This window comes from Canis lupus, chromosome 27 (assembly GCF_011100685.1).
Source record: "Canis lupus familiaris isolate Mischka breed German Shepherd chromosome 27, alternate assembly UU_Cfam_GSD_1.0, whole genome shotgun sequence".
Taxonomy (NCBI): Eukaryota; Metazoa; Chordata; class Mammalia; order Carnivora; family Canidae; genus Canis; species Canis lupus.
In genome coordinates this window covers 20,058,424-20,084,405 of record NC_049248.1, presented here as the reverse complement: position 1 = coordinate 20,084,405, position 25,982 = coordinate 20,058,424, and the positions used below count along the sequence as shown (strand labels likewise).

General features: G+C 41.1%; 1 protein-coding gene across 1 annotated transcript; it reads left to right on the top strand.

Moving 5' to 3' along the window:
- Nucleotides 1-297: 297 nt before the first annotated feature.
- On the top strand, nucleotides 298-23,903 carry LOC119866316 (cationic amino acid transporter 3-like). The gene is made up of 2 exons (XM_038576147.1): nucleotides 298-407; nucleotides 21,593-23,903. Exon 2 carries the CDS (start codon nucleotides 21,781-21,783, stop codon nucleotides 23,521-23,523), a length of 1,743 nt encoding a protein of 580 aa, XP_038432075.1. The 5' UTR covers nucleotides 298-407; nucleotides 21,593-21,780; the 3' UTR covers nucleotides 23,524-23,903.
- The last annotated feature ends 2,079 nt before the right edge of the window (nucleotides 23,904-25,982 follow it).

The window sequence follows — 25,982 nt, the reverse complement described above, 5'->3', positions numbered from 1 at the left end:
ATACCCAGGACTCTGGAGAGCTTGGTAACCTCTAAATTCACCTCTTACTGCCAACAAAGTCTCCAACAAAGTTTCATGTAAGTCCCCAGTCCACCTCCTCACCACGTAGGGCCCCACTGTTCTTCCATTGCCCACCTCTAGTCTTCCTCCAGGATTCCAGCTCAGCCACCTCCTCCCTACTTTCACATCCTTCCCAGGCTTATTCTGCCTTTGGTCCCAACTCCCAGCTGAGGCCCAGTCTGGTTAGTGCTCAGACTCCTGAGGCCCCGCCCCCATGAGGGCCCCGCCTCCCCAGGGTCTCAACTCCCTGAGGGCACCCTGCAAGCTCCTCCCCAAGCCTGACTGCCTGTCCCTGTCTCATACTTTCTTCCTAAGTGTTTCTCCTCCGAAGCAGAAGATGCCCCTGGGTAAGTGATTTCTCCTGTTTATGCAGTTGGCAAGAAGACAGAGACAGAGAGGAAGAAGGCTGGGCTTAGAGCGCCACTAGCTATAGAACCCTGTGGATTTGAGCAGAGGGTATTTCATGGAACCAGAGCTACACATTGATTTGGCCGGTATAGACAACTACCTTGGTGAGTTTGGCAAGGGCAGGAAGGTTTGCTGGGCTCAGAGGGATTTAGAAGCCTATACTCTGTTCTCCTCCAGACCAGAAAGGGTCTCAGCTCTGATGAGCAAAATTTGAGTTAGGGAAAATTATTCCTTGGTGCTTCTCCCCACAGCGTCCTCCCACCTGTTTGCCCTGCCCTTTCCTTTCTGGTCTGGTACACAGCTTGCTTTCTTCATCTTTGTCTCTTGCACCGGACCTAGCACACAGTGTGCCTACACATCTTCTTGGAATGAATGAAGATTCTTCTACCTGGCTCTGCTGCATTCTTCATGTTTTGCCTTACTTTCTCTCTGGAGATTCTGGAAGTCTCTGTATCACATATTAGGGAGGATATTGGTGTGGACTTTGCAGAATAGCAGGTTCAGTTTGATAAAGTAGTCCTCTGTCACCATAGAGGATTTGAGGGGCTTCTTCCAGGCTCAAGGAGCTAGATATCTGTTTTTACAGCTGCTGAAGGTATCTCCTTGCCTTTCTTACCTAATTTTAAAAAGTTGTGTTGGTGATGGATTAGAGGCCAAGTCAGGCTGGAAGAGGAAAGATTAGCAAGGTCCCCTGGAGTGTGGCTGCCTAGAGGTCTTTAATACACTGGGTCATGAAGAGGCAGTTTGCTGTTATCACAAAACATATTTGCAACTCTTTAATTTCAAAAGCCCTGGAGTCTTAAACTGTTCTCCACCCTCCCTGCCTCCCCACCACCTTGTACACTGTGGGCAGCATGTCAACACCAGAATCCCAGACAACATTTACCCATACATACCCCTGTTTAATTAATTACAGGTGGTGAATGGTCATTTCTAGGTTGTCTTTCTCTTGCCCTCTAGCATTTCTTGGGCATCTTCTCTCCATTATCAATTGTTACATGTTATATGCTTCTAGAAGGAAGATACTTTTTAAACCTTAGTTTATGCAAAATCATGTGGAAAGGCCAATTTCTTCCCCAAGTATATCCCAAATTGATAAATAAATTTTCTGGATTTTACTCATTTAGTTTATCTTTGTCCCTTTTTCTTTGATTATCACAGATATTACAAAGTAGATTTGGAATTAGAAAGAACTAGGGAAGAGGGATAAAGGGTATCCCTTAATGTTGAAGGCTCTTTATTGTAGATTATGTTGCCTAAACTGGCATGAAGCAGATGGGCCTTGGTGGAGAAGTCATAAGGGTCTATATTTGGATAAGATCTCAGAACATGATACAACTTTCATATGATTCAGATGATCTGGTGTCTTTCCTATAATACAACAAAACAAACAAAACAATTAACTTTCCAAGAGAAATGGTGGTGATGTGGAGTGGCTACCTACGACTATGAGAGGAAGCAAGCACAGTCTGGTGAGAGAGGACAGAGATACAGAGACAGCTGAGTCCTTACATGGGAGGATTACACTTTTAAAAATATGAAGGAAGATAGCCAGAGACAGTCAACCTTTCTTAAGCCATGTTATGTGCACTGTATTACTGAGGGTGTATAGTGAGAGGAGGTACATGGAAGAAGGAGCCATGGGCTCTGTCCACTCATAACTGTTTGTCTAAATGTGGAGACAAAGTATAGTGGTGGATGAGACCACCGGATGGATGTCTAGATTCTGTGCTTACAAGGAAAGTGAGGATTTGGGGAAAAAAACAAAAGTGTTTAGTAGGACTTTTTGGGAAAAAACAATATGGATCAGTGCTCCTATGTTATAGTTGTAGTTTAGAAAATAAGGTGGACAGGCAGATTTTCTTCTACTGGGGACTTTTTTTTAGGTGTCTATATTGACAAGATTCAGGATTGAGAAAATAGCATAGAGAAATACAGGGAAAGGTAGAGAGATTTTTTTTTTTTTAATTTTCTCTGTTGACATCACTTTCTAATCCCTTAATTACATACCCTTCCTGGCTTTTTCCATCTCTCTGATTCCTGTTTGGACAACCTCATTCTGATTCTTCCAGATAGTCCATTAGTTTCTGAAGACTTCTAAAGGAGAAGCTCAGGCTTTTCTGATTTGTCAAGTTGATCATTTTGTTTTGATGTGATAGAAATGTAACGAGTTTCCAGGACTGGATTCTGACTGAATCTAAACCTGTCAATGTGTCAAATTATGAATGAAGAACATTGCATTTCATTCTGTCTTCTCTAAAGTTATCCCAAAGGGACTAAGAAAATTCATCTGTTCACAACCATCCCAGAATGATACTAGGTAACATGAGTCTATACAGCCTCTAGAAAATCTCTGGTTATCTAATTATTTACTGAAATAATGGTGCAATGAAGATAGCATAGTATTGCTGCTAGCACACTCTCTGTATATTTTGCAGAAAGGAAGCAAATGTTTTAGTCTATACCTACATAGATTTTGATCTACATTTGGCTGGATAGGTTTAGTCTACATAGAGTTGATCTGTATTATGTTAATCCGCATCAGTTTGGGTGTTCAGTGACTTGTAATTAAGCCTCTGCGGGACTGGGATGGGATTTGAGAGGTGTAATGCTGGGGTGGTAAGATAGGTAGGTGAGTTGGAGGAGGTGGCTGTTTCCTCTTCATCTAACAAGCAGACAGTTGTGGCCTGTCATGCCTTCAAATTCAAGTCTTGGTATAACCTAGTAAAATTTAATTGCAGAATTAGGGTTTCTAGATTCACGGAGAGGAACATGAAGCAGGTTCTACCCTAAGGTATTTTATTTTCAAAAAGGAGAAATATGATTCTTCCAAGTAACATGCAAAGAGAATATAGTACAAAGTAAGGTCCTAGGTGGAAGAATGCCTAGTAAGTGATCTGTTTGGCAAGGTTGTTTTCAGACTCCTGGAACATAAGTTTGGATATTTATTTTCTTTAGTATGAGCTGAATTTAGTTACTTCAGCTTTCCTTCCGACCTTTCAAGGAAGTTATCTGACCTTTCCTTCTCTTTCCTTCTCTTTCCCAAGGAGAGAAGTTACCATTTTATTACTACTGCAATGGTTTCTCTTTCTCTTCTGCCCAGAACAAGACTAAGGATTATTATTATTATCATTATTATTAATATTATATCTTAATATCTTGGTCTGTATTAATATCTGTAGCAAGTATTTTACTGCATCTCTCTAGTATGGCAAATTGGATTTACTGCTTCAAGGTGTGGTGGAGCTTGTTTTGTGTTTTTGGTGAGGGGCATGGAAGGAAGGTCTAAAGGGGCTCTACTTATTGGATCATGGCCCAAGCTGAATATGTAGCTTGAAATGATGTTTTCCTGAGAAACATTATACACAATGCCAAGATGGGGTAATTCCCCCCTCCTCCATGTAGCCTTCTCAGGCTGACCTACAGTACACAGAAGATTCTAACTACTCTTGACAACACTGGAAAAGGTGATCCTTACTACTCTTCCATCAATAGGAAGCTATGTGGGATTTTGACATGCCCTTGCCTTGACTATTCATTTCTTACTTAGGAATACTCATCTTCATTAATATATTATGTATCTTTACTTATTTTGGTATGTGGGGAAGTATTTTTTTTTTTAGCTTTCATCCTATTTGTTAAATATTATTTTTTTAATTTATTTTTTATTGGTGTTCAATTTACTAACATACAGAATAACACCCAGTGCCCGTCACCCATTCACTCCCACCCCCCGCCCTCCTCCCCTTCTACCACCCCTAGTTCGTTTCCCAGAGTTAGCAGTCTTTATGTTCTGTCTCCCTTTCTGATATTTCCCACACATTTCTTCTCCCTTCCCTTATATTCCCTTTCACTATTATTTATATTCCCCAAATGAATGAGAATCAGAAGATACTCCCCTGTGGTTCTTTTTTGTTTGTTTGTTTTTGTTTTTGTTTTGTTTTGCTTTTTGATTTGTTTCCTTCCCCCACCCCCTTTTTTTCTCCTTTCTTTTTCTTTCTCTTTTTCTTCTTTTTTTTTCGTTTTTTTTCTTCCCTTTTTTTTCCTCTTTCTCTTTTCTTTCCTTCTTTCTCTCCTCTCTCTTTTTCTCTTTTTCCCAATACAACTTGCTTTTGGCCACTCTGCACTGAGCAAAATGACTAGAAGGAAAACCTCACCTCAAAAGAAAGAATCAGAAACAGTCCTCTCTCCCACAGAGTTACAAAATCTGGATTACAATTCAATGTCAGAAAGCCAATTCAGAAGCACTATTATACAGCTACTGGTGGCTCTAGAAAAAAGTATAAAGGACTCAAGAGACTTCATGACTGCAGAATTTAGAGCTAATCAGGCAGAAATTAAAAATCAATTGAATGAGATGCAATCCAAACTAGAAGTCCTAACGACGAGGGTTAACGAGGTGGAAGAACGAGTGAGTGACCTAGAAGACAAGTTGATAGCAAAGAGGGAAACTGAGGAAAAAAGAGACAAACAATTAAAAGACCATGAAGATAGATTAAGGGAAATAAACGACAGCCTGAGGAAGAAAAACCTACGTTTAATTGGGGTTCCCGAGGGCGCCGAAAGGGACAGAGGGCCAGAATATGTATTTGAACAAATTCTAGCTGAAAACTTTCCTAATCTGGGAAGGGAAACAGGAATTCAGATCCAGGAAATAGAGAGATCCCCCCCTAAAATCAATAAAAACCGTTCAACACCTCTACATTTAATTGTGAAGCTTGCAAATTCCAAAGATAAGGAGAAGATCCTTAAAGCAGCAAGAGACAAGAAATCCCTGACTTTTATGGGGAGGAGTATTAGGGTAACAGCAGACCTCTCCACAGAGACCTGGCAGGCCAGAAAGGGCTGGCAGGATATATTCAGGGTCCTAAATGAGAAGAACATGCAACCAAGAATACTTTATCCAGCAAGGCTCTCCTTCAAAATGGAAGGAGAGATAAAGAGCTTCAAAGTGGGGAAGTATTTTTGAAATGCAATAAATTGAGTTTCCCAGGGAGGGGAATCTGTATATGCTACCATTTTCTCACACTGTGTATAACTGAGTGCATGATGATTTAGGGTAATGATGGTGGTGTTGATAAATTAGAGGGAAGAAAAATGCTACTTTTGCTTGAGTTCTTTTGCACAAAGAATCATTGCGTTTTCTAAATTTTCTCATTTGTAATTTGCCTTTGAATTCACTCATACTCAATTCAAATCTGATCTTTAATAGATTGAATCCAGTCTTTCTCACTTCAAGACTTCCTGTGGTTTCTACTTGAGAAACCATCCAATTTCTCTGTTTAGGTCCAACCCAAAGTCCACTGAATGCATTTGTATAGTTATTTACAGGCAGTAAATGAAAAATGATTAAAAAAACAGAAATATATTTTCTCTGGTATCTTACACACTAAGGATACTCGTCCGTCCTCCTGAAACACTTGAAATCCTATTCTACACCCCATTCAATCCTTTGTTGTACACTCCTCCCTTCTGCAGACTAGCCTTACATATAGTTATTGCAGTTGGAGAATCATGTCGTGTTGCCTAATGTCATAGCATTAGGTGACTTATTTTCCAAGGAGAGCAGTGAAAGTAGTAAAACTCTGTGTTTTCTGTCTGCTCAGTTGTCACACATCAAGAGGATGACATTGCAGCAAATCATAAATGTCACAGATAATGCACTTTGTCTCAGCTGTCTTGGGTTACTTCCCTCGTATTTTCACTTTGTTGTGAAAGAGATTTGGACCTCAAATCTTGTGTCAGATCTCTGACACCTCCAGCCTATACTAGGCTGTATAGCTTTTCTTGGCTGTGGTTAGTTAACTCTTTGTACTTTGGGCTCCAGCTGGGGAAGGAAGGGCAAGCTGAAAGCATCACTAGGCAGAAGCTCTGTACCTGGGCTCCACCTTACTGCCTACTACTCCTGCTCTCTTCTCTGAGATTTCTCCCAGTGCAGAGTTCTAGGCCCTGGACATTAATGAGGGGGGAGCAAGGTACAAGGAGAGCATACTGGATAGAGCTGATATCTATCTGTAAGTGTGGCCAAGCTGTTTCTGGAAGTGGAGTCATGTTGAACACAGCTTGGAAAGAGTATGCAGAGAGGAGCAGTCTATGTAGGGCTAATATTAATGCCCCCAAGATGTGCATGTGTGGGGAAATATCTGTCCTCTTCAAACTGATAGACATATAAAAGGCTAATAGTAGGAAAGTAGAAGGAAACAGTTAAAGACTTAAAAATACAATCTTAAAAGTTTGAATTTGATAGAAAGCAGGAAAATGCAGGTCTGGTTGGGACTGTGTATGTATGTCTTTTTAAGACTTAAAGAAAATGCCATCTTCCAGAAGGAGGGTAGAAAGCACTCACATTTAAGTTATCTGGGGCAATGTATTAGGAAGAATGTAATTTAGGGCTTCATCAGCACTCTCTGATGGCTGCTGGGTATACCTTAGTGAGAGGTGAGAGTATCTCATTATTTAGAATTACCAATTTTATGGACCAAGAAGGTGAACCAAGGAGTATACCAGGAGGTAGGTTCTAGATATGCAGTATTTCCAAACCATAGGAACCTACTAGGTAGAGGTCTAGTGCAGTCAAGGCACTAAGTGTGCATGTGGCTTCATGTCAGCTGAATTGAATTGAAGGCTCAGGTGGCAGAAAGTGACCTGGTCACAAAGAGAATTGGCTCAAATAATCCTTTATTAGCCATGCCATAGAGTCTTGAATCTTTGTGGAGGTAGGATGCTACAGGAGAAATAACATGGTCTTTGAGGAAACAAAGAACCAAGTTAAATTCCAGCTCTTCTTCATGCTGGCTATAAAAGCTTAGGATAGTTGTCTAGCCTCTCATTGGGTTGTTATGGGGGTTAAATGAGATAACATATGTGCATTACTTTCAACTCAACAAATTCTGGTTCTCTTTCTCCTCTCTGTCCATATATTCCTAAATCTTGCACACATACCTGGCTCCCCTATTTCCCAGACACTATTTTTCTCTGCCTCCAGCCTCTGCACATGTTCCCAAATGCCTCTTATTATAACTGTACTAGCATGAGCCATGGTTATGGTTTTATTCCAAGCTTTATTGCTTGCTGATAATTTTGGTTGTAAATCAAAGGCAAGAGAGTTCTATCTTCCCATCCACTCCTCTGACCTAAAGTTCTGATCTTTTTTTTTTAAGATTTTATTTATTTATTCATGATAGTCACAGAGAGAGAGAGAGAGGCAGAGACACAGGCAGAGGGAGAAGCAGGCTCCATGCACCGGGAGCCCGATGTGGGATTCGATCCCGGGTCTCCAGGACTGCGCCCTGGGCCAAAGGCAGGCGCCAAACGGCTGCGCCACCCAGGGATCCCTAAAGTTCTGATCTGATGCTAGATCATTCTGGATAGAGTTTTATTCCAACCAAAAGTGATGGCAAGCTTGTTTACAAAGGGCATTTAGAGAAGGAGAAAACATAATCTTTACTAATAAGACACTCTTGTTTTCCTCCTACCTTTTTAGTTTGACAAATATCATATCTGTAGAATGTTGCACAAATGGCAGCATTAACACTCCTTTGTCTTCAACAAGATTGAGCAATTATAAATATTTTGGCACATTTGCTTGCCCTCTCTAGTGTGTGTGTGGGGGGTGTGTGTGTGTATAAAATAAGATTCATATTCCAAATTTACTAACTGTCCAATTTTTTATAGTAAAATGTTTCTCCCTGATCTGAGAACAGGGCTCTGCATTGCATCTCACAATCATGTCTCTTTATGCTCCTTTAATCTACAACAGTTCCTCAGCTTGCCATGACTGACATTGGCAGTCTTGAACAGCACAGGTCAGTTTTATCAAAAGTCAACTTTCTGTGGAAAACTATTTTGTAGACTGATCATTTTCTTGTTTCAAGTTTTTACTGAAATTCTAGTTAACACATATGGTAAAATTGGTTTCAGGTGCAGAATTTAGTGATTCATCACTTACATCTAACACCCAGTGCTCATCACAACAAGTGTCCTCCTTAAAGCCCATCATCCATCTAGTCCACCCACTCCCCACCTCCCTTCACTGACCCTCAGTTTGTTCTCTATCCTTAAAAGTCTCTTATGGTCACCCAGTCACCCCCACCCCACCCCCCGCCCACTTCCCCTTCCACTACCCCTTGTTCATTTCCCAGAGTTAGGTGTCTCTCATGTTTTGTCACGCTCACTGATATTTTAACTCATTTTCTCTCCTTTCCCTTTATTCCCTTTCACTAATTTTTATATTCCCCAAATGAATGAGACCTCATAATGTCCTTTTCTGATTGACTTATTTCACTCAGCACAATACCCTCCAGGTCCCTCCACATGACTGGGTGATGGGCACTGAGGGAGGCACTTGGCGGGATGAGCACTGGATGTTATGCTATATGTTGGCAAGTTGAACTCCAATAGAAAGAAAGAAAGAAAGAAAGAAAGAAAGAAAGAAAGAAAGAAAGAAAGAAAGAAAGAAAGAAAGAAAGAAAGAAAGAAAGAAAGGAAGGAAGAATAGAAAACACAACAAAAGAAAACACACATGGTCTGGATTGGACTGAATGTAACTAGAACAAAACCAGCTCCAATTTTTTCAGAAAAGGTCCCTAAATAACCCTAACTTCATTCCCAGTTTATAGGGAGCTGAAGTAAAATTACATGCAATACTAAAGAAGGTGGATGGAAACTGTGCCAAAAATGTAAAAGTGTTTCTAAATATTTACATTTGCTTAGAGTTTCCCAAAGAAATCACTGATTTAAGGATTAGTAAATGAGCACTTTTAATAACAATGCAGTAACAACACAAAGACAAACTATTCTAGAGACAGCCGCCTCCATTCTGAAAAGCATGTGGTGTGTACACATTTGGCTTCAAGGATAAAAGGAAATTCTTAGTGAAAAAAAAAAACAGCCCGGGGGGTGTGGGGGGGGGGAAGAGCAGTGAGACATGGGGACTGGTCGTGGGAATAGAAAGGGGAAGGTTGATGGTTTCTCCTGTAATTGTAATACCACAAGATATGGGGACCATGGAAGCCATCCTCCACCCAGACCTGTAAGTTTGGGTTATTCCTCTCTCATTTCTCTATAAAGTTTGTATATAATATTCTAAAGCCCTAAAAACTAGTCTCAGATATATAATAAATAAGCTGTACTGCTGTTATCTAAAAAAAAAAAAGATTTGCTTATGATTTGATTTGCTTCCCTCTTTCTTTTTTCCCCTTCCCCTATGCTTACCTGTTTGTTTCTTACATTCCACATATGAGTGAAATCATGTAGTATTTGTCTTTCTGTGACTTATTTTGCTTAGAATAATACACTCTATCTATATTGTTGCAAATGGCAAAATCATATATATATATATAATATAATATTCCATCATGTATATATATAATCTTCATCCATTCATCAGTTAATGGATATTTGGGCCCTTTCCATAATTTGGCTATTGTTGATAAAGCTGCTATAAACATTGGGATGCATGTGCCCCCTTTGAATTAGTAATTTTTTAATCCTTTGGGTAAATACCTACTAGTATAATTGCCAAATTGTAGAGTAGTTCCATTTTTACCTTTTTGAGTAAACTCTGCAATGTTGTCCAGAGTGGCTTCACCAGTTTGTATTCACACCAACAGTGTAGGAGGGTTCCCTTTTCTCCACATCCTATCCAACACCTGTTGTTTCTTGTGTTTTTAATTTTAGCCATTCTGGCAGGTGTGACATCGTATTTCATCATGGTTTTGATTTGTAATTCCCCGATGACAAGAGGTGTTGAGCGTCTGTTTCATGTGTCTGTTAGCCATCTGGTTGTTGTCTTTGGAAAAATGTCATTTAATGTCTTCTGCCCGTTTCCTTTTTTTTTTTTTTTTTTGTATTTTTTTTTAAATTGGAGCTCGATTTCCCAACATATAGTATAACACCCAGTGCACATCCTGTCAAGTGTCCCCCTCAGTGCCCTCTTCTGCCCATTTCTTAACTGGATTATTTATTTTTGGAGTGTTGCATTTGATAAGTTCTTTGTAGATTTTAAGTACTAACCCTTTATAAAAATATGTCATTTTTAAATATCTTCTCCCATTCCATATACGTTGTCTTTTAGTTTTGTTGATTCTTTTCTTTCACTGTGTAGCTTTTCATTTTTACGTAGTCCCATTTGTTCATGTTTGCTTTTTTTCCTAGCCTTTGGAGATGTATCTATAAGAAATTGCTATGTCTGAGGCCAAAGAGGTTGCTGCCTGTGTTCTCCTCTAGGATTTTGATGGTTTCCTACCTCACATTTAGATCTTTCATCCATTTTGGTTTTATTTTTATGTATGGAGTAAGAAAGTGACCCAGTTTCATTCTTCTCCATGTTGCTGTCCAATACTCCCAACATTATTTGTTGAAAAGACTGCTTTTTTTTTCCCATTGGATATTCTTTACTGCTTTGTCAAAGGTTCTTTGACCATAGAGTTACGGATCCATTTCTGGGATTTCTATTTTGTTTCACTGATCTATGTGTCTGTTTTTGTGCCTGTACCATACTGTCTTCGTGACTATGGCTTTTTAATATATCTTGAAGCCCAGAATTGTGATGCCTCCATCTTTGCTTTTCTTTATCAAGATTGCTTTGGCTATTTAGGGTCTTTTGTGGTTCCATGCAAATTTAAGGGTTTTTTTTTTTTTCTAGTTCTGTGAAAAATGCTGGTGGTATTTTGATAGGGACTACATTAAATGCATAGATTGCTTTGGGTGGTATAGACATTTTTTAATTGTTTATTTATTTACTTATTTATTTACTTATTTTATTAGAGTTCAATTTGTCAACATACAGCATAACACCCAGTGCTCATCCCGCCAAGTGCCCCCCTCAGTGCTCATCACCCAGTCACCCCAACCCCCCGCCCACTTCCCCTTCCACTACCCCTTGTTCTTTTCCCAGAGTTAGGTGTCTCTCATGCTTTGTCACCCTCACTGATATTTTCACTCATTTTCTCTCCTTTCCCTTTATTCCCTTTATTATTCCCTTATTTCCCTTGTTTGTTCTTCTAATCCATGAGCATGGAATGTTTTTCCACTTCTTTTTGTCTTCCACAATTTCTTTCATAAGTCTATAGTTTTCAGAGTTTTCAGAGTATAGATGTTCAAAAATGATAAGATACTTAGGAATAAACACAGACTGATTCTTTTTTGTTATTAGATTCAGGTTATACATTTTGGGCAGAAGAATTATATCAGAACATTGATAAAGACAGTTACTGCCACGTAGGTAACTCTCCATGTGTACCTTTTTCAAGCACTAGGACTGTCATTAGAAGGTGCTTAATATTATTTATTGAATGAATGACATAAGGCTTTCACTGCTACCTAGTTCTATTATTTTTCTACCAGAGGACAGTAGAAAGAGCATCCTGCTCCTATATTATAGTTCCATTTTTCTAATACATGTTTGAAGGCTTAAAGGTAATCCAGGGCCTCTATAAAGAGCCCACAGAGAAGGGAAATGAAATGGAGACTATCACATGAGGTAGAACAGTCTCTTTACCCCGGGGTGAATAGGGAACATATTATGTTGAGAGTGGAGGATAAATAAGGTGATACTCAGCTGGAAAGAAATGCAGCACATGGATCCTAGGAGTATATGTCTTGTGTCCTTGCTGAGAGAAATTATTTCGGTTTCAGACTTTACTATACATCCCTCTCCTGACCCTCATTTGAATCCTATGAATACCATATTAAGAATTTATTTCTGTCACTCCTTTTCCATTGGGGACAGCCCTGTATTTTGTCCTTCTCTAAACACCATCCCCCCTACACACACATAGGTATATATTTTCCAACATTTATAGTCAGTGGTAGGAAAACTATCTACTCCAGATTATTAGATTGTAAAGAAACTATATGACTTCTGGACTTCTTATTTGGATATAGAATCTTTCATCCATGTCACCTGGGAGAGTAAGGTTATGAGAGGTACTCTTTGCCTCTCAGAAATGTGTGTTCAGGCTTCTCTTGGGGGCCCTTTCTCTCTCCAGCTCTGAGTGTCTCAGACATTTCTGACAGTCCTTCCTGAGGCATCTGGGGCTAGGACTGAATTTATTGATTTAATTCTGCGCTAGTGAATGCATGATTCACATGGTTCCTGTCCCTTTCCTGAGGGTCTACCTACCCTTGTCATTGCAGTCCTTAATTTCACCAGGCTCCAGAAAATGCACCCTTTATCTCCATGTCAGCTCTTGATTATCCACAGTAACGGTGGGAATAACCCAAAATGGTGAATAATACTAACATGACTTTTGTTTGAGTTTTAAAAGATGGAGTCCTGCCTAGAGATAACCCAGAAAATGAAGAGCTTCAATGTTACTCTCCCATGGGTGGCTGTAGGACATCTCTTCTTCGGCATCTAGAGAGGGAGTCAGATGGAAGCACACAGCTTGTTCAGCCCTCAGTGTGTTGGCAGACACACCAAATATCTACTGAGAGCTCTGCAGAACCTGTCTCCATGCCTTGTTTTCAAACCCTGGAGAAGGTTTTTATTTCGACCCCAATACTTAATTCAAAGAACAAGAGGAACCTGGGTGATTCAGTGGTTGAGTGTCTGCCTTGGGCTCAGGTCATGATCCTAGGGTCCTGGAATTGAGTCCCACATTGGGTTCCCCACAAGGAACCTGTTTCTCCCTCTGCTGATGTGTCTGCCTCTTTCTGTGTATCTCTCATGAATAAGTAAATAAAATCTTTAAAAAATGAGGAAATTAGTATACAACATGTGAAACTCTCAGTTTTTCTAGGGTTTCCATCATATCCAGAGTAACAGCCGAAGTCCTCACAGTGACTCTCAGACCCTACATGAAGGATCTCACTTCCTGCTTTCTCTCTGACCTCATCCCCTACTGTCTCTCCCTCACTCACTGTGTCCTGGCCCCAAAGGACTCTCTGTTATTCCTCAAAACTAGCCATGTGCCACTTCACACCCATTAGGATGGTTGGTATTTAAAAAACAAAACAAAACAGGGATGCCTGGGTGGCTCAGCGGTTGAGCATCTGCCTTTGGCTCAGGTCATTATCCCAGGGTCCTGGGATCAAGTCCCACATTGGGCTCCCTGCATGGAGCCTGCTTCTGCCTCTGCCTGTGTCTCTGCCTCTCTCTCTCTCTCTCTCTCTCTCTCTCTGTGTCTCTCATGAATAAATAAATAAAATATTTTAAAAAAACAGAGGCTAACAATATTGGTGAGGATGTGGAGAAATTGAGATGCTTGTGTGCTGCTGGTGGGAATGTAAAATGGAGCAGCCGCTGTGGAAAACAGTGTGGTGATTTCTCAAAAAAATTACATATACAATTACCATATGATGCAGCAATCCCACTTCTGGGTATATATCCCAAGGAATTGAAGGCAGAGTTTCAAAAAGATATTTGTAGACCCATCTTCATAGCAACATTATTTATGGTAGCCCGTGAGTAACACAACCAGCATGCCTATCAGTTGACAAATAGACAACCAAGATGCAAGATGTGGGACACACACATGCAATGGAATATTATTCAGTTTTAAACAGGAAGGACAGGAAGGACATTCTGACATCTACTACAAATTGCATAAACTTTGAAGACATGCTAAGTGAAATAAACTAGTCACAAAAGGACGTAGTGTAGGATTTCACTTATATCAAATACTTAGAGTAGTCAAATTCATAGAGACAAAGTAGAATGGTGGATGCCAGGGGCTTCGGGGAGGCAAAAAATGGGGAACAACTGTTTAATGGGTACAGAGTTTCAGCTGAGGAAGATGAACAATTTCTGGAGATGGATGATGGTGATGGTCGCACAACAGAGTGAAGATGAGGCTGGGTTGGTTGGCCCATTTTAAAATCTTGACACCCATTCTGAGCACATCCTAACCTTTTCTTGATTTCCATTTCTCTGCATCACTGACTGAAAATCCAACACAATATGTATTCTTTTTTAAAAAAACATTTTATTTATTTATTCATAGAGACACAGAGAGAGAGAGGTAGAGACACAGGCAGAGGGAGAAGCAGGCTCCACTCAGGGAGCCTGCCGCGGGACTCGATCCCAGGTCTTTTTTCTATCTTTGGGTATGAGACTCAGCCGCAGTGTTCATGACTTCCAGGACAAAAGACAATGGTGGGGCAGGCTGGGAAAGCAAGAGAGCCGGCAATGTTGTGGGTGGATTGTTAGACTTGACAGATACTCTTCTAGGCAACATAAGAAGGAACTTCTGTTTTAGAGTTTGGAAGGATCTCAGAAACAGAGAAATACAGGGAAGAAGGCGGGGGGTACCAGAGCCATTATGGAATTCATACAAACTGGCTTTATGTTCCCTAGGCCCTGTCTACATTTCTTCTTCTTTTTTTTAATTTTTCTTTTTCTTTTTTTAATAAATTTATTTTTTATTGGTGTTCAATTTACCAACATATAGAATAACACCCAGTGCTCATCCCGTCAAGTGCCCACCTCAGTGCCCATCACCCAGTCACCCCCACCCCCCCGCCCACCACCCCTTCCACCTGTCTACATTTCTTTAAGCACATCCCCTGAGCAAGCACCTGCTTTGGGAGATACTGTTTCCTAATTAAACAGATTCACAGACCCAGGGCCCTTATTAGGAAATGTCCTCAGGAAATGCTCTTGAAATACATGATGGTACATATTCTAGTCTCATATTTATACCTCTGTTTGGCCCTTTTCTCAAACAACCCTTCTTCTGGAATCTCAAGATATAGTAGTCAATCAATACATCTATATATTCATTTTCTCTGTCCTGAATTCCTTTTTTTGGTTGTTTGGTACAATTATGAGCAGATCTTGTCCCGTGTAGTGAGTTTTGGAGATGGGAGTGTGGAATCCAGAATTAGGAAGTGTACAGATCCTGGCCCAGCCCTCTGGAAGATTTTAAACTATAAAGGAATTTAAGTAAGACACCCAGGATACGAGCTGACAGACAGGGAAAATTGGTTTCAGCTGACCATCAGGATGGGATGTAAGTGCTGGTAGTAAGTAGAAGAAGGTTGGAGATGGGGATCAGTCAGAAAGACTTTGGAAAAGCTTCCTGGTATGAGGAGGAATGTTGTAGAATAAGGTTGAGAAGAACTAGAGGACCAAGTGTGGACAGAAAGGAGTGAGGAGGGCATCCTTGGCAGGGCAGGTATTACCCAGACCAAAGGCTCATCCCTGAAAGTGAAGTCAGTATGTGAGGAGCTGAGTTAGAAAGAAGGTGCTGGGCCTGAGGGTAGGGGGAGAATTAGGGCTGAGATCTGACAGCTGCGTCAGAGGGTCTGGAATAATCACAGAATATTGCACAAGAAAGGACGTTTCTGAACATGGCATTTGAGGACGAGATTTCTCTGTGTTGTTAGGAGCTAGATTTTTGGTAGACTCTTTCAGGATTCCCAATCATGTATTTGCTTCTATTCTGCAAATTTACTTATTCATTTGATTGTTCTGAGTGCTTCTGTTGGAGTCATAAAATATGATTATTTCATTCCCAGATATTTTGTTCTTTAGGTTGCTTCTCTGGTATCTTCATACTTTCTGTAGGTCCACTTTCCCTCATCTTCAGTAAAAGTGGGAATAGTGCACAGACCACCCTGCACAACACAGTTGAGGGAAACAAATTATCAAAATTACCGCTCTCCGACTTTTCCATTCAGATGGCCCTCCTCTGGGATTCCTGCTCAGGGTCCATGGATGGACTTCAGAATGTATGACATTTCTTAAAGGTGAATAATGGCAGAGGAGTTTGTGATTTAAAAGATGTGAAGAAAGAAAAAAAAAGATGTGAAGAACCACTGTTGAGTTTTTGTTGGGAGGAAGGTGGCTGGGGATGGTTCCCCAAAGAAAGAAACATGGTACAAGCATCAGTAGTGTCAACTACAGGAGCCTTCAAGGACACTGGAAGGAGCTGAAGGAGAAAGAGGAATTAGGAAAAGGGAAGTGGGTTCAGAGGAAACTAGTAGGAGGGGTGCCCCATCTTCCCTTGTTCTTCACTCTCTTTCTGGTGGGTATTCCTTTGTATTCTCCATACCGTGACAATTACAGGATTCTGACTCCACTTCAATTTAGATATACTGAGTGCCTGCCACTTATCAGGCTCTATGCCAGGTCTTCTCACAACATCATCTCCTGCAATTCCTGTGTGGAGCCTGCAGTGCACAGAGTGGAGTCAGTCTCTCTCTCTATTGTGGCATGTTTGCATCATCACTTCCTGTCAGGCCCCTTTCAGTGCATTTTATTTCCTCCCTTCATCCTTATTTCTAGTGTCATTTCCCCTCCTCACTGGAGGCACTTGCTTTAGTGTATTTAACAAATGCTCTTCAAGTTCATGCTCTACATGTGTATTTAGATACATTCATCCACTCAACAAATACAGTGCCGACTCTCTCAGGCACAGATGTAGGTGCAGGAGTAGAGCCAGGAGCAAAACAATTTAAAAAGTCCCGCTTTCATGGAGCTTACATTCTTATGGAGTAAGGCAAACCATAATCAAATAAATAACTGAAACATGAAGTACAGTAAATAGTGACAAGTGCTATGGGAGAAAGAAAAGCAGGGCATTCAAGTCTGTGGTTAGGAGTAAGTTGCAGTTGTATATGGGATGAATCAGGAAGGCTGTGTTACAAATGTGCTGTTTCACCAAATGCAGCGAAGGGAGCAACCAGGTGGATATGTGGGCTAGAAGTGGTGCAGTCATAGGGCATAGCCTGTGCAAAGGTCCTGAGGGTCTGGCCTGATATGTCGGAAGGCCAGAATGTTTAGGAGGCCAGTTGCTAGAGAGAAATGAGTGAGAAGGGATAGAAATAGAAGGTGAGAGGTAGCTGGTTCAATGACAAATGCTTTAGGACTCTGTAGGTCAGTGTAAATGAAGACTTTGGTTTTAGTCTAAATGAAAAGGGAAACCAGTAGAAGTTTGTGAGCAGAGGAATGTCTGACATTTTTAATATATATATATGTGTATCCTTGACAAATATACAATAGTTTTTGGCTGTTTTTTAAAAGGTACATAAGTACCATTGTGCTGACACATCATCCTGCTTTTTCTTTTGATATAACATTGTTTCTGAGAGCTACCCAACTTGTTGTCTATAAACCTACTTTATTATCTCTGACTGCTGTGTTATATTTCACTGCGCACACACACAGTTTACTTGTATATTCCTCTAGGAACAGACACTGGCACAGCCCCCACTTCCTGCCACCACAAACAGTCCTGTGATGAATGTGCTCACATGGGCTCCTTATGAACTCAGGAGACAGCTTCCTAGGAATGTGCACATTGGAGAGAGATTTTGGGATGTGAGGCTGTGTGTATTCTTTTTTAAAAAAATATTTATTTATTTATTTATTTATTTATTTATTTATTTATTTATGAGAGAGAGAGAGAGAGAGAGAGAGAGAGAGAGAGAGGAAGAGACACAGGCAGAGGGAGAAGCAGGCTCCATGCAGGGAACCCAATGTGGGACTCGATCCTGGGTCTCCAGGATCAGGCGCTGGGCTGAAGGCGGCACTAAACCTCTGAGCCACCCGGGCTGCCCAGCTGTGTGCATTCTTAATTCTACTGGAATTGAGCTTCAGGGTGATGATCCCTGTGACACTCCACCAGTGGTACATGATGGTTTGGATCTTCTCACTGAATTCTCATGCTGATCCAGTGATGGAGATCAGGTGAGGTCCCTTGTGGACGAGAAGACTGAGGTTTAGAGAGAGTGAGCAAATTACCCAAATTCATGTGGTCACTCAGAAGCACCATGGCTCATATCCAGCATTTCTGACATAATGGTCTTTGCTCTTACCGCCACAGTACCCAGCACTGCCTCTTCCAGAAATAAGATGAGGCATTCCCACAGAAAGATATTATTGTTACTGTTATTATTATTATTATTATATCTGAGCCTTGCATTTCTTGATGGCCCGTATAACTCAGTGAGCATAGGACCCCAAAGTTTTAGCACCATCATGTATGAGAGTGTCTAGTTAGAGCCCCTAGAGTTTAAAGGTGAATTATGTGGAATAAAACTATTTTCATTGTCTCATGAGGGCTAGGTAGCAGGCTTGAGTTGCAGGGGATGATTTCAAGGCTTGTCATTTGTAAAGACTAAGTCATTTTTAATGGACTTTGGATCAGATTTCAGGATTAAATATTAGGTAGATGATATTAAGTCCATACTGTTTGCTAGGTTCTGAGCTACATACTTTTTCTAGGCATCATTTCACTTACTCCTCACAGCTACAATAGGAAGGATTTGCTTTTACTCTCACTTGGCTGTTGAGGAAACTAAATCCCAGAAAGGAACTAATTTGTCCAGAGGCACTGGGTGTGAGGTTGAGTTGTGATTTTTTTAATAATAAATTTATTTTTATTGGTGTTCAATTTGCCAACATACAGAATAACACCCAGTCTTGAGTTGTGATTTGAACCTGAACAATCTCCCTGCAGAGCCTCACTCCTAACTACTCAGCTGTGCTGCCTTCTTTTGAAGGAAGCTTTCAGAATTTCTTTCCCTAGAACTTGAAGACAATGTCTTGTCAGTTGGGATGGTTTAGAGCAGTCATGGGAAGTACAGGGCTAGTGGACAAGAATCTCCAGAAGGAGAAGATGTGAAGTTTGAAAATATTCCCCAGGTGTCTTCATTAGGCCTCCCTCTGTCCTCCAAAGTGAGAACCTCTGCCTTAGGACATCCCATATAGATTACAGGTCCTGAGCATGATGCCTTCAAAAAAAGTAGGAATTCTCTAACTGGTCGTGGGTGGGTTGTTGCCTATTAACTCCAGGCAGCCTGATATAATTTTAAAACAAGTTTACTCCAAGACAAACAATCCTTTATCACCTCATGTGGCTCATACCTGCCATGAATGATGGGCAGCTAAGGTTTTTTCCCTCCACGTTTTTCATTTTGCTTGCCTTCTGCAAGGAAGGTAATACCATTTATATCTTTACCTGATCTGGGTTTATAAAGGTTGCCTGCCTAAAAGTATGTATCTCAAAGTTAATTAGATAGGAATTCTGTATTATGTGTTCTTTCAGGTCTGTCTTCTCAGTGTGTCATTTGTTCAACAAATATTTATTGAGCATCTACCTCATAGTCTGATGGAGGACACAGGCAGCTGACCTGGAATTTGGATACATTAGGATCAATGGCACATGAGGGAAGCCTGGCTGCTATGAGAGCACATAGGAAGGACAGCGTAAGGATCAGGGAGGCTTCCTGGGGAAGCACCTTCTGATCTGGGAATGGAAAGAGAAGTGGGGATTAGCTAAGTGAAGGGGCCAAGAGGCCATTAGAGGGAAGGGAACAGGATGAATGTGGAATTTCACAGCTGGGGAAGGAACTGGGCAGAGAATGAAGCTTAAGGAATCAGTATAGGTCAGATTATGAAGGAAGGAAGTATATTAAGGAAGCGTAGTGGGAACCATGGAAGGGTTTGAAGCCTGGGGGTGTGTGGGGCACTCCTCAGTCACAATTTATAGTGTAGAAAGATTCCATGACCCTCCTTATATATCTTGGGTGCTTGTTAGTAAGCTATAACATTGGAACTGGTGAGTGGCAAATAAGAAGTCTAGATGAATTTGTAGACAGAAGGTCTGGCATATAACCCAAAGGTTCCTTTTAATCATCTATAGAGAAGACATTTCAATTTTCACATAATCTAGGTGCTGCATAACTTTGTTTTTTTTTTTTTTTCTGTTGATTAGCACTCATTTCTAGGGTATTGCTGTGAATTGTTTTAACCAAAGGTATGCTCTCCCTCAGTAGGGGTCCATTTGAATAGCAGTAGGGTAGGAAGAAGGAGGAACCCCAGGCAAGATTCCTTCATTAAGAAAAATATTGGACCATGATTTGAGAGAGTTAAAAATAACTTCTTATAAAAAATTAATTGGGAGTCACAAGTGAGTGGCATTTTAAAAGATTTATTTATTAACTTGAGAAGGAGAGCAACTGTGCATGGGTGGGGGCATAAGAGGCAGAGGGAGAGACAGAATCTCAAGCAGACTCCCCACAGAGCTCAGAGCCAGACCCAGGGCTGAATCTCAAGGCCCTGAGATTATGACCTGAGCCAAAATCAAGAGTGAGATATTTACTCTACTGAGCCATCCAGGCACACTACAGGTGAATGTTTTAATATAAGCTCACAGAGCAGGGCAGATTCTCCAGGCTCCTGGCAGCTGACACTACAGATGATGCAGTGTGTGTAGAGAGCACAGTGTGGCCAGTGAGGAGACTGCAGAAATGAGCTCATCTCATTTCTGTGTCCTCAACAAAGGACACAGAAAGTTGTGAGCTACTGAGCTACTGAGCTACTGAGCTAGTTCACTTATTTCTTTTCTCCCTACCCATAATACTGCCATAACTGTGGATATGAAAACTGGTGAATTTTGCCTGGTTGTTTTGGGTGAGGTAGATTAAATGTCAGAATTCACAAAACACCTTCCTGGCTCCTCTCCCTTCTCAGCCCTGGACCCTGGGTCAGCTGCTGCCCCCATTTCTCCAGGGTTTCCTTCCCAGGGAGCCTTGTCCTCTCCTTCTTGCTGGTAGTTATGAAGGTCCTGCCACTTTCTCCCTCCTCCTCTCTGTTCACATTACCCCTGTGGGCCTAGGTGGGTAAAGGAAAGGAATGGACTGTACATTCTTGGCCATCAGTACAACTGGATGGATAATGCAGAATGAGGAGAAAGGGGGGCCAAAGTGCCATCTGACCTTGGCTAGCTGATGTAGGGGCTAAGAGTTTAAGATTGAGGTAGCCAATATGTATATTATAGCCTAAGATAATATTTTTAAAATAGGTCTGTAATAGTAAAGAGACCTACTGGTCCATGAGTTAATGTGTCATAACTCATGCTCAAGCACCATGCATGTACCCCACATGTGAATTATTGCACAATACATTCATGCCCTGCTGTGTCTTTCAGTTTAATTAGTACATGATACTACATGAGTTAGATGAACCCAAGTAGGATTATGTCATGTGGTATGTAAAAAAGGAGAATGTTGTATTTGGCCCTTTTTTCTAGAGGAAAAGCCAGTTGATTTTTTCTATGATGTCTTTTGGTGTCAGCTTCTGTGACATTTGTGCTGCAACAGGTGACATGGGACATCTGGGCTTTGGTTGGTTGTTTGAACACCATTGTGCAGTAAATATTTCTTGTTTACTTAGGTATGTTGGAGGAACAGCATATAGCAGAAGAAATATGAAGCAGCAACTCTGAATCCTGAGCAACAGACCTCAGCAAGCCCCAAAGGAACTCGGTTTAATTCAGCCTCACCAAACCAGATCCAAAACTCTTGGCTTCCTGGAGTTGCTACAGCTCTCTGATTCTAGAATTTTCTTTAATTCCAGCTGGAATGCTGTATGAGGCACTTTGCAGATTTGGTCGAAAACTGGTACACAAACGTCCACTGGATCAAGAAATATATGAGTTCCAATTTGGCAAATGTATGAGCACTCTGGATTTAGTGGCCCTGGGTGTCGGCCGCACAGTGGGTGCAGGTATATATATCCTGGCTGGCGATGTCGCTAGAGATAAAGCAGGACCAGCCACTGTGATCTGCTTTTTAGTGGCTGGTGTAACTTCTGTGTTGGCTGGGCTCTGCTATGCAGAGTTTGGTGCCCGGGTTCCCCACTCTGGCTCTGCATATCTCTACACCTATATCACTATAGGAGAAGTCTGGGCTTTCATCACTGGCTGGAACCTCATCCTCTCCCTTGTTGCTGATGCAGTCATTGTTATCCAGACCTGGACGTTAATTTTTGACAACCTGTATAGGAACTGGATCTCTCAAACCCTGCATGAGAGCATCTCACAGCATGTTCCTCAGGTTTTTGCAGATAATGTAGGCTTCTTGGCTGTGATCCTTGTATTTTTGCTCATAGAATTTAACAATATGATGATTCGTCCATTCTTCATAGTTTTCAAAGTGTTCACTTTGGTGAAAGTTTTGGTTCTCAGTTTTGTCATCATCTCTGGCTTCATGAAGGGGGACCTGCACAACTGGAAGCTCACAGAAGAGGACCACATAAAGCCTGGACTCAATGATACCTCTAGCTTGGGCCTTCTGGGCTCTGGAGGATTCGTGCCATTTGGCTTCCAGGGGATTCTCCATGGATCAGCTACATGCTTCTATTTACTTATAGGTTTCAGCATTATTGTTACCAGAGTCAAAGAGACACAGAATCACAAGCGTTCCATCCCCATGGGCATTGTGATTTCACTGCTCATCTGCTTTTTGTTGTATTTTGGTGTCTCTGTGGCACTTACGCTTATGGTGCCTTACTATAAGCTCCGACCTGGGAGCACCTTGCCTGAGGTATTTCTCCATATTGGCTGGGCCCCTGCCTACTATGCTGTAACTATTGCATTTATCTGTAGTATTTCTGTCATCTTCTGGGGTATTATGTACTTCATCCATCAGGTGATACACATGATGGCAAACGATGGCCTCCTGTACCCTGTCCTTGCCAGGATCCATACCGGCACATATGCCCCCATCATAGCCAATGTGATCTTTGGCATTATTGCAGCAATCATGCTATTTTTTAGACTCACTGATCTTGTTAACCTCAGGTCAGTTGGGGCCCTGCTAGCTTACTCCCTGGTACCTTTTTCTGTTCTCATCCTCAGATATCAGCCTGAGAAGAAGAATGGGGGAAATGAAGCACAGGTGCAAGAGGAGGACAGACCTGCAGCAGAGAAGCTGGCTCTACAAACACTATTTTTTCCAGGCAGCCCCACCCCCACTCCACTCTCTGGCCATATTGCCTCTGTTTGCTCCTCACTGCTTGCTCTCCTGCTGACTCTTCTCTGTCTAGTGCTGGCCCGGTGGCCAAGTCTGCTTTCTGGAGACCCAGTGTGGATCACAGTGGTTGTGCTGCTCCTGGTGCTTATCATTGGGATCACCGGAATAATCTGGAGACAGCCACAGAGCCCCCCTCCCCTTCACTTTCAGGTACCTGCTCTGCCTCTCCTCCCACTCCTGAGCATCTTTCTGAATGTTTACCTTATGATGCAGATGATAGCTGGCACCTGGTCTCTATTTGGTGTCTGGATGCTGATTGGGTTTGCTATCTACTTCAGCTATGGGATCTAGCACAGCCTGACTCCTTAACCCCACTTCACTTAGGGCCAAGACTGTAGATCTTGAACTCAGCAGTGCCAGTACATATTTGGTCTGACATAATCATACATGAATGCAGTGTGATCCCCTGCACAATAATGTGGAATACTCTTGAGCACATGAAAAGCTAAGTCCCTATGGGATGTTGAGGTAGGAACACCAATAGAGCTCCATATTTATTGTGGAGTGAAGCCTGAGTCTTTGCTCTTTCTCCTTTTTTTTTTTCAGTCTACTTTTCAATTGTGTCTATAGCTGCTCACCAGCTTTAAAAAAAATGAGCACTGGGTGTTATACATGTGTTGGCAAATCGAACTTCAATAAAAAATGAAAAAAATAAAAATTATTAAAAGAAATTTGAAAAATCGTTTTCCTTTTCTCTAGTCAAATATCCACTAGTAGAGGGGGTCCTGGCTAGCTCTGTCAGTAAAGCATGCAACTCTCCTTTTCAGGGTGATGAGTTTGAGCCCTGTGTTGGCTGTAGAAATTACTTAAGAAAATATCCAGTAGCAGAATTCAGAATTACTGAGTCATATGGTAGCTCTTTTTTAAAGTTTTTGAGGAACATCCATACTATTTTCCATAGTGGCTATATCAATTTACATACCCACTAACAATGCACAAAGGTTCTTTTTTTCCCCACATCTTTGACAAAACTTGTTTTTCTAGTCTTTTTTATTTTAGCTAACCTGACAGGTATAAAGTGATATCTGATTACAGTTTCAATTTGTATTTCCCTGATGATTGTGATGCTGAGCATCTTTTCATTAGCCTATTGGGCATCTGTATGTCTTCTGTGGAAAATGTCTATTCAGGTCCCCTGCCCATTTTTTAATTGGATTATTTGGGGTTTTCTGTTATGTGTGTGTGTGTGTATGTGTGTGTGTGTGTGTGTGTGTGTGTGTTGAGTTGTGTAAGTTCTTTTTTTAAAAGATTTTATTTACTTATTCGTGAGAGACACAAAGAGAGAGGCAGAGACATAGGCAGAGGGAAAAGCAGGTTCCCTATAGGGAGCCTAATGTGGGACTCAATCCCAGGACCCAGGATCACACCCTGAACCAAAGGCAGATGCTCAACCACTGAGCCACCCAGGCATCCCTGAGTTGTATAAGTTCTTTATGTGTTTTGGGTATTAACCCCTTATTGGATATAGAATATGCAAATAACTTCTCCCAGTCAGTAAGTTGCCTTTTTGTTTTGTTGATGGTTTCCTTTATTATGCATAGCTTTTTAGTTACATCAATTTGAAAAAAAAATATGTACCCCATGTTCATTGCAGCATTATTTACAATAGCCAGGATATGGAAGCAACACAAGTGTCCATCAGTAGATGAATAGATAAAGAAAATGTGGTTTATGTATATACAATGAACTATTAGTAATAAGGAACAATGGAATCTTGTCATTTGTAACAACATGGATGGACTGGGTGGCTTTAGTGCTATTTGAAACATGTCAGTCTGAAAAAGATAAAATCTCATATGCTTTAGGCTTATATGGAATTTAAGAAATAAAACAAATGAAAAAAAAAGGAAAAAAGAGACAAACACAACCCTCCTTCCAAAATACAGAGAAAAAGAGGTGCTGCCAAAGGAGAATTGGGTAGAGGGATGGGTATTTAGAAAAAGGGAATTAAGAATACACTTTCTTGATGAGCATTGAGATATGTGTGGAATTATTGAATCATTATGTTGTATACTTGAGAGTAATATAACAACACTGTATGTTAATTATGACTCATTAAAAAATGAAAGAAACTAGAAAAAGTCAAAAAGAGAGAGAGAAAGATGAAATATGGCGCCCATCCTTAAAGAGCTTATATATTCTAATCCAATGGGTAAAGCATAGCTATAACACCAAGTAGAAAGTGTTGTCATAAGTAATATACAAATAAAGCCTCTTGGAAATTCAAAGTAGAGGATGTACATTTGTGGCTCACACAGGGATGAGGGTTGAATAGTGAAATCAGAGAAGACTTTGTAGAGGAATGGCATTGGAGTTGGCTCTCTCTAGGGAAAGATAGGGTTTTGACACATGTAGGCAGCAGGGAGAGACTGTAGGCAGAGAGAACAAGACTAGGAAAACACAGGAAAATGAAGCAGGTGTCAGAGCACACTGGGCAGGCTGTGTAGCCTGAGCCATTGCTGTGTGAGAGGGCAACAGAGCATGCACAGGTGGATTGGAGTAGAGCTTTCCTTTGTGAGCACAGAGCACTTTGGCTTTGAACCCACTGCCCATGCTGAAAATCCCTGGGGCTGGTTCTTCTAATTGGCAACATCTGTATTCTTGGACTTAGTTTCTCTGCTGAGGTCTGCTTTGATCCACCTGCTCAGAAAGTGTACAACTGAGAGCCAGATGTCCTGGGTACTGGTCTGGTTTCTACCACTAACCAGCAATGTAACCTTGGGCAAACCCCTCAGTGCCTTTCATGCTCT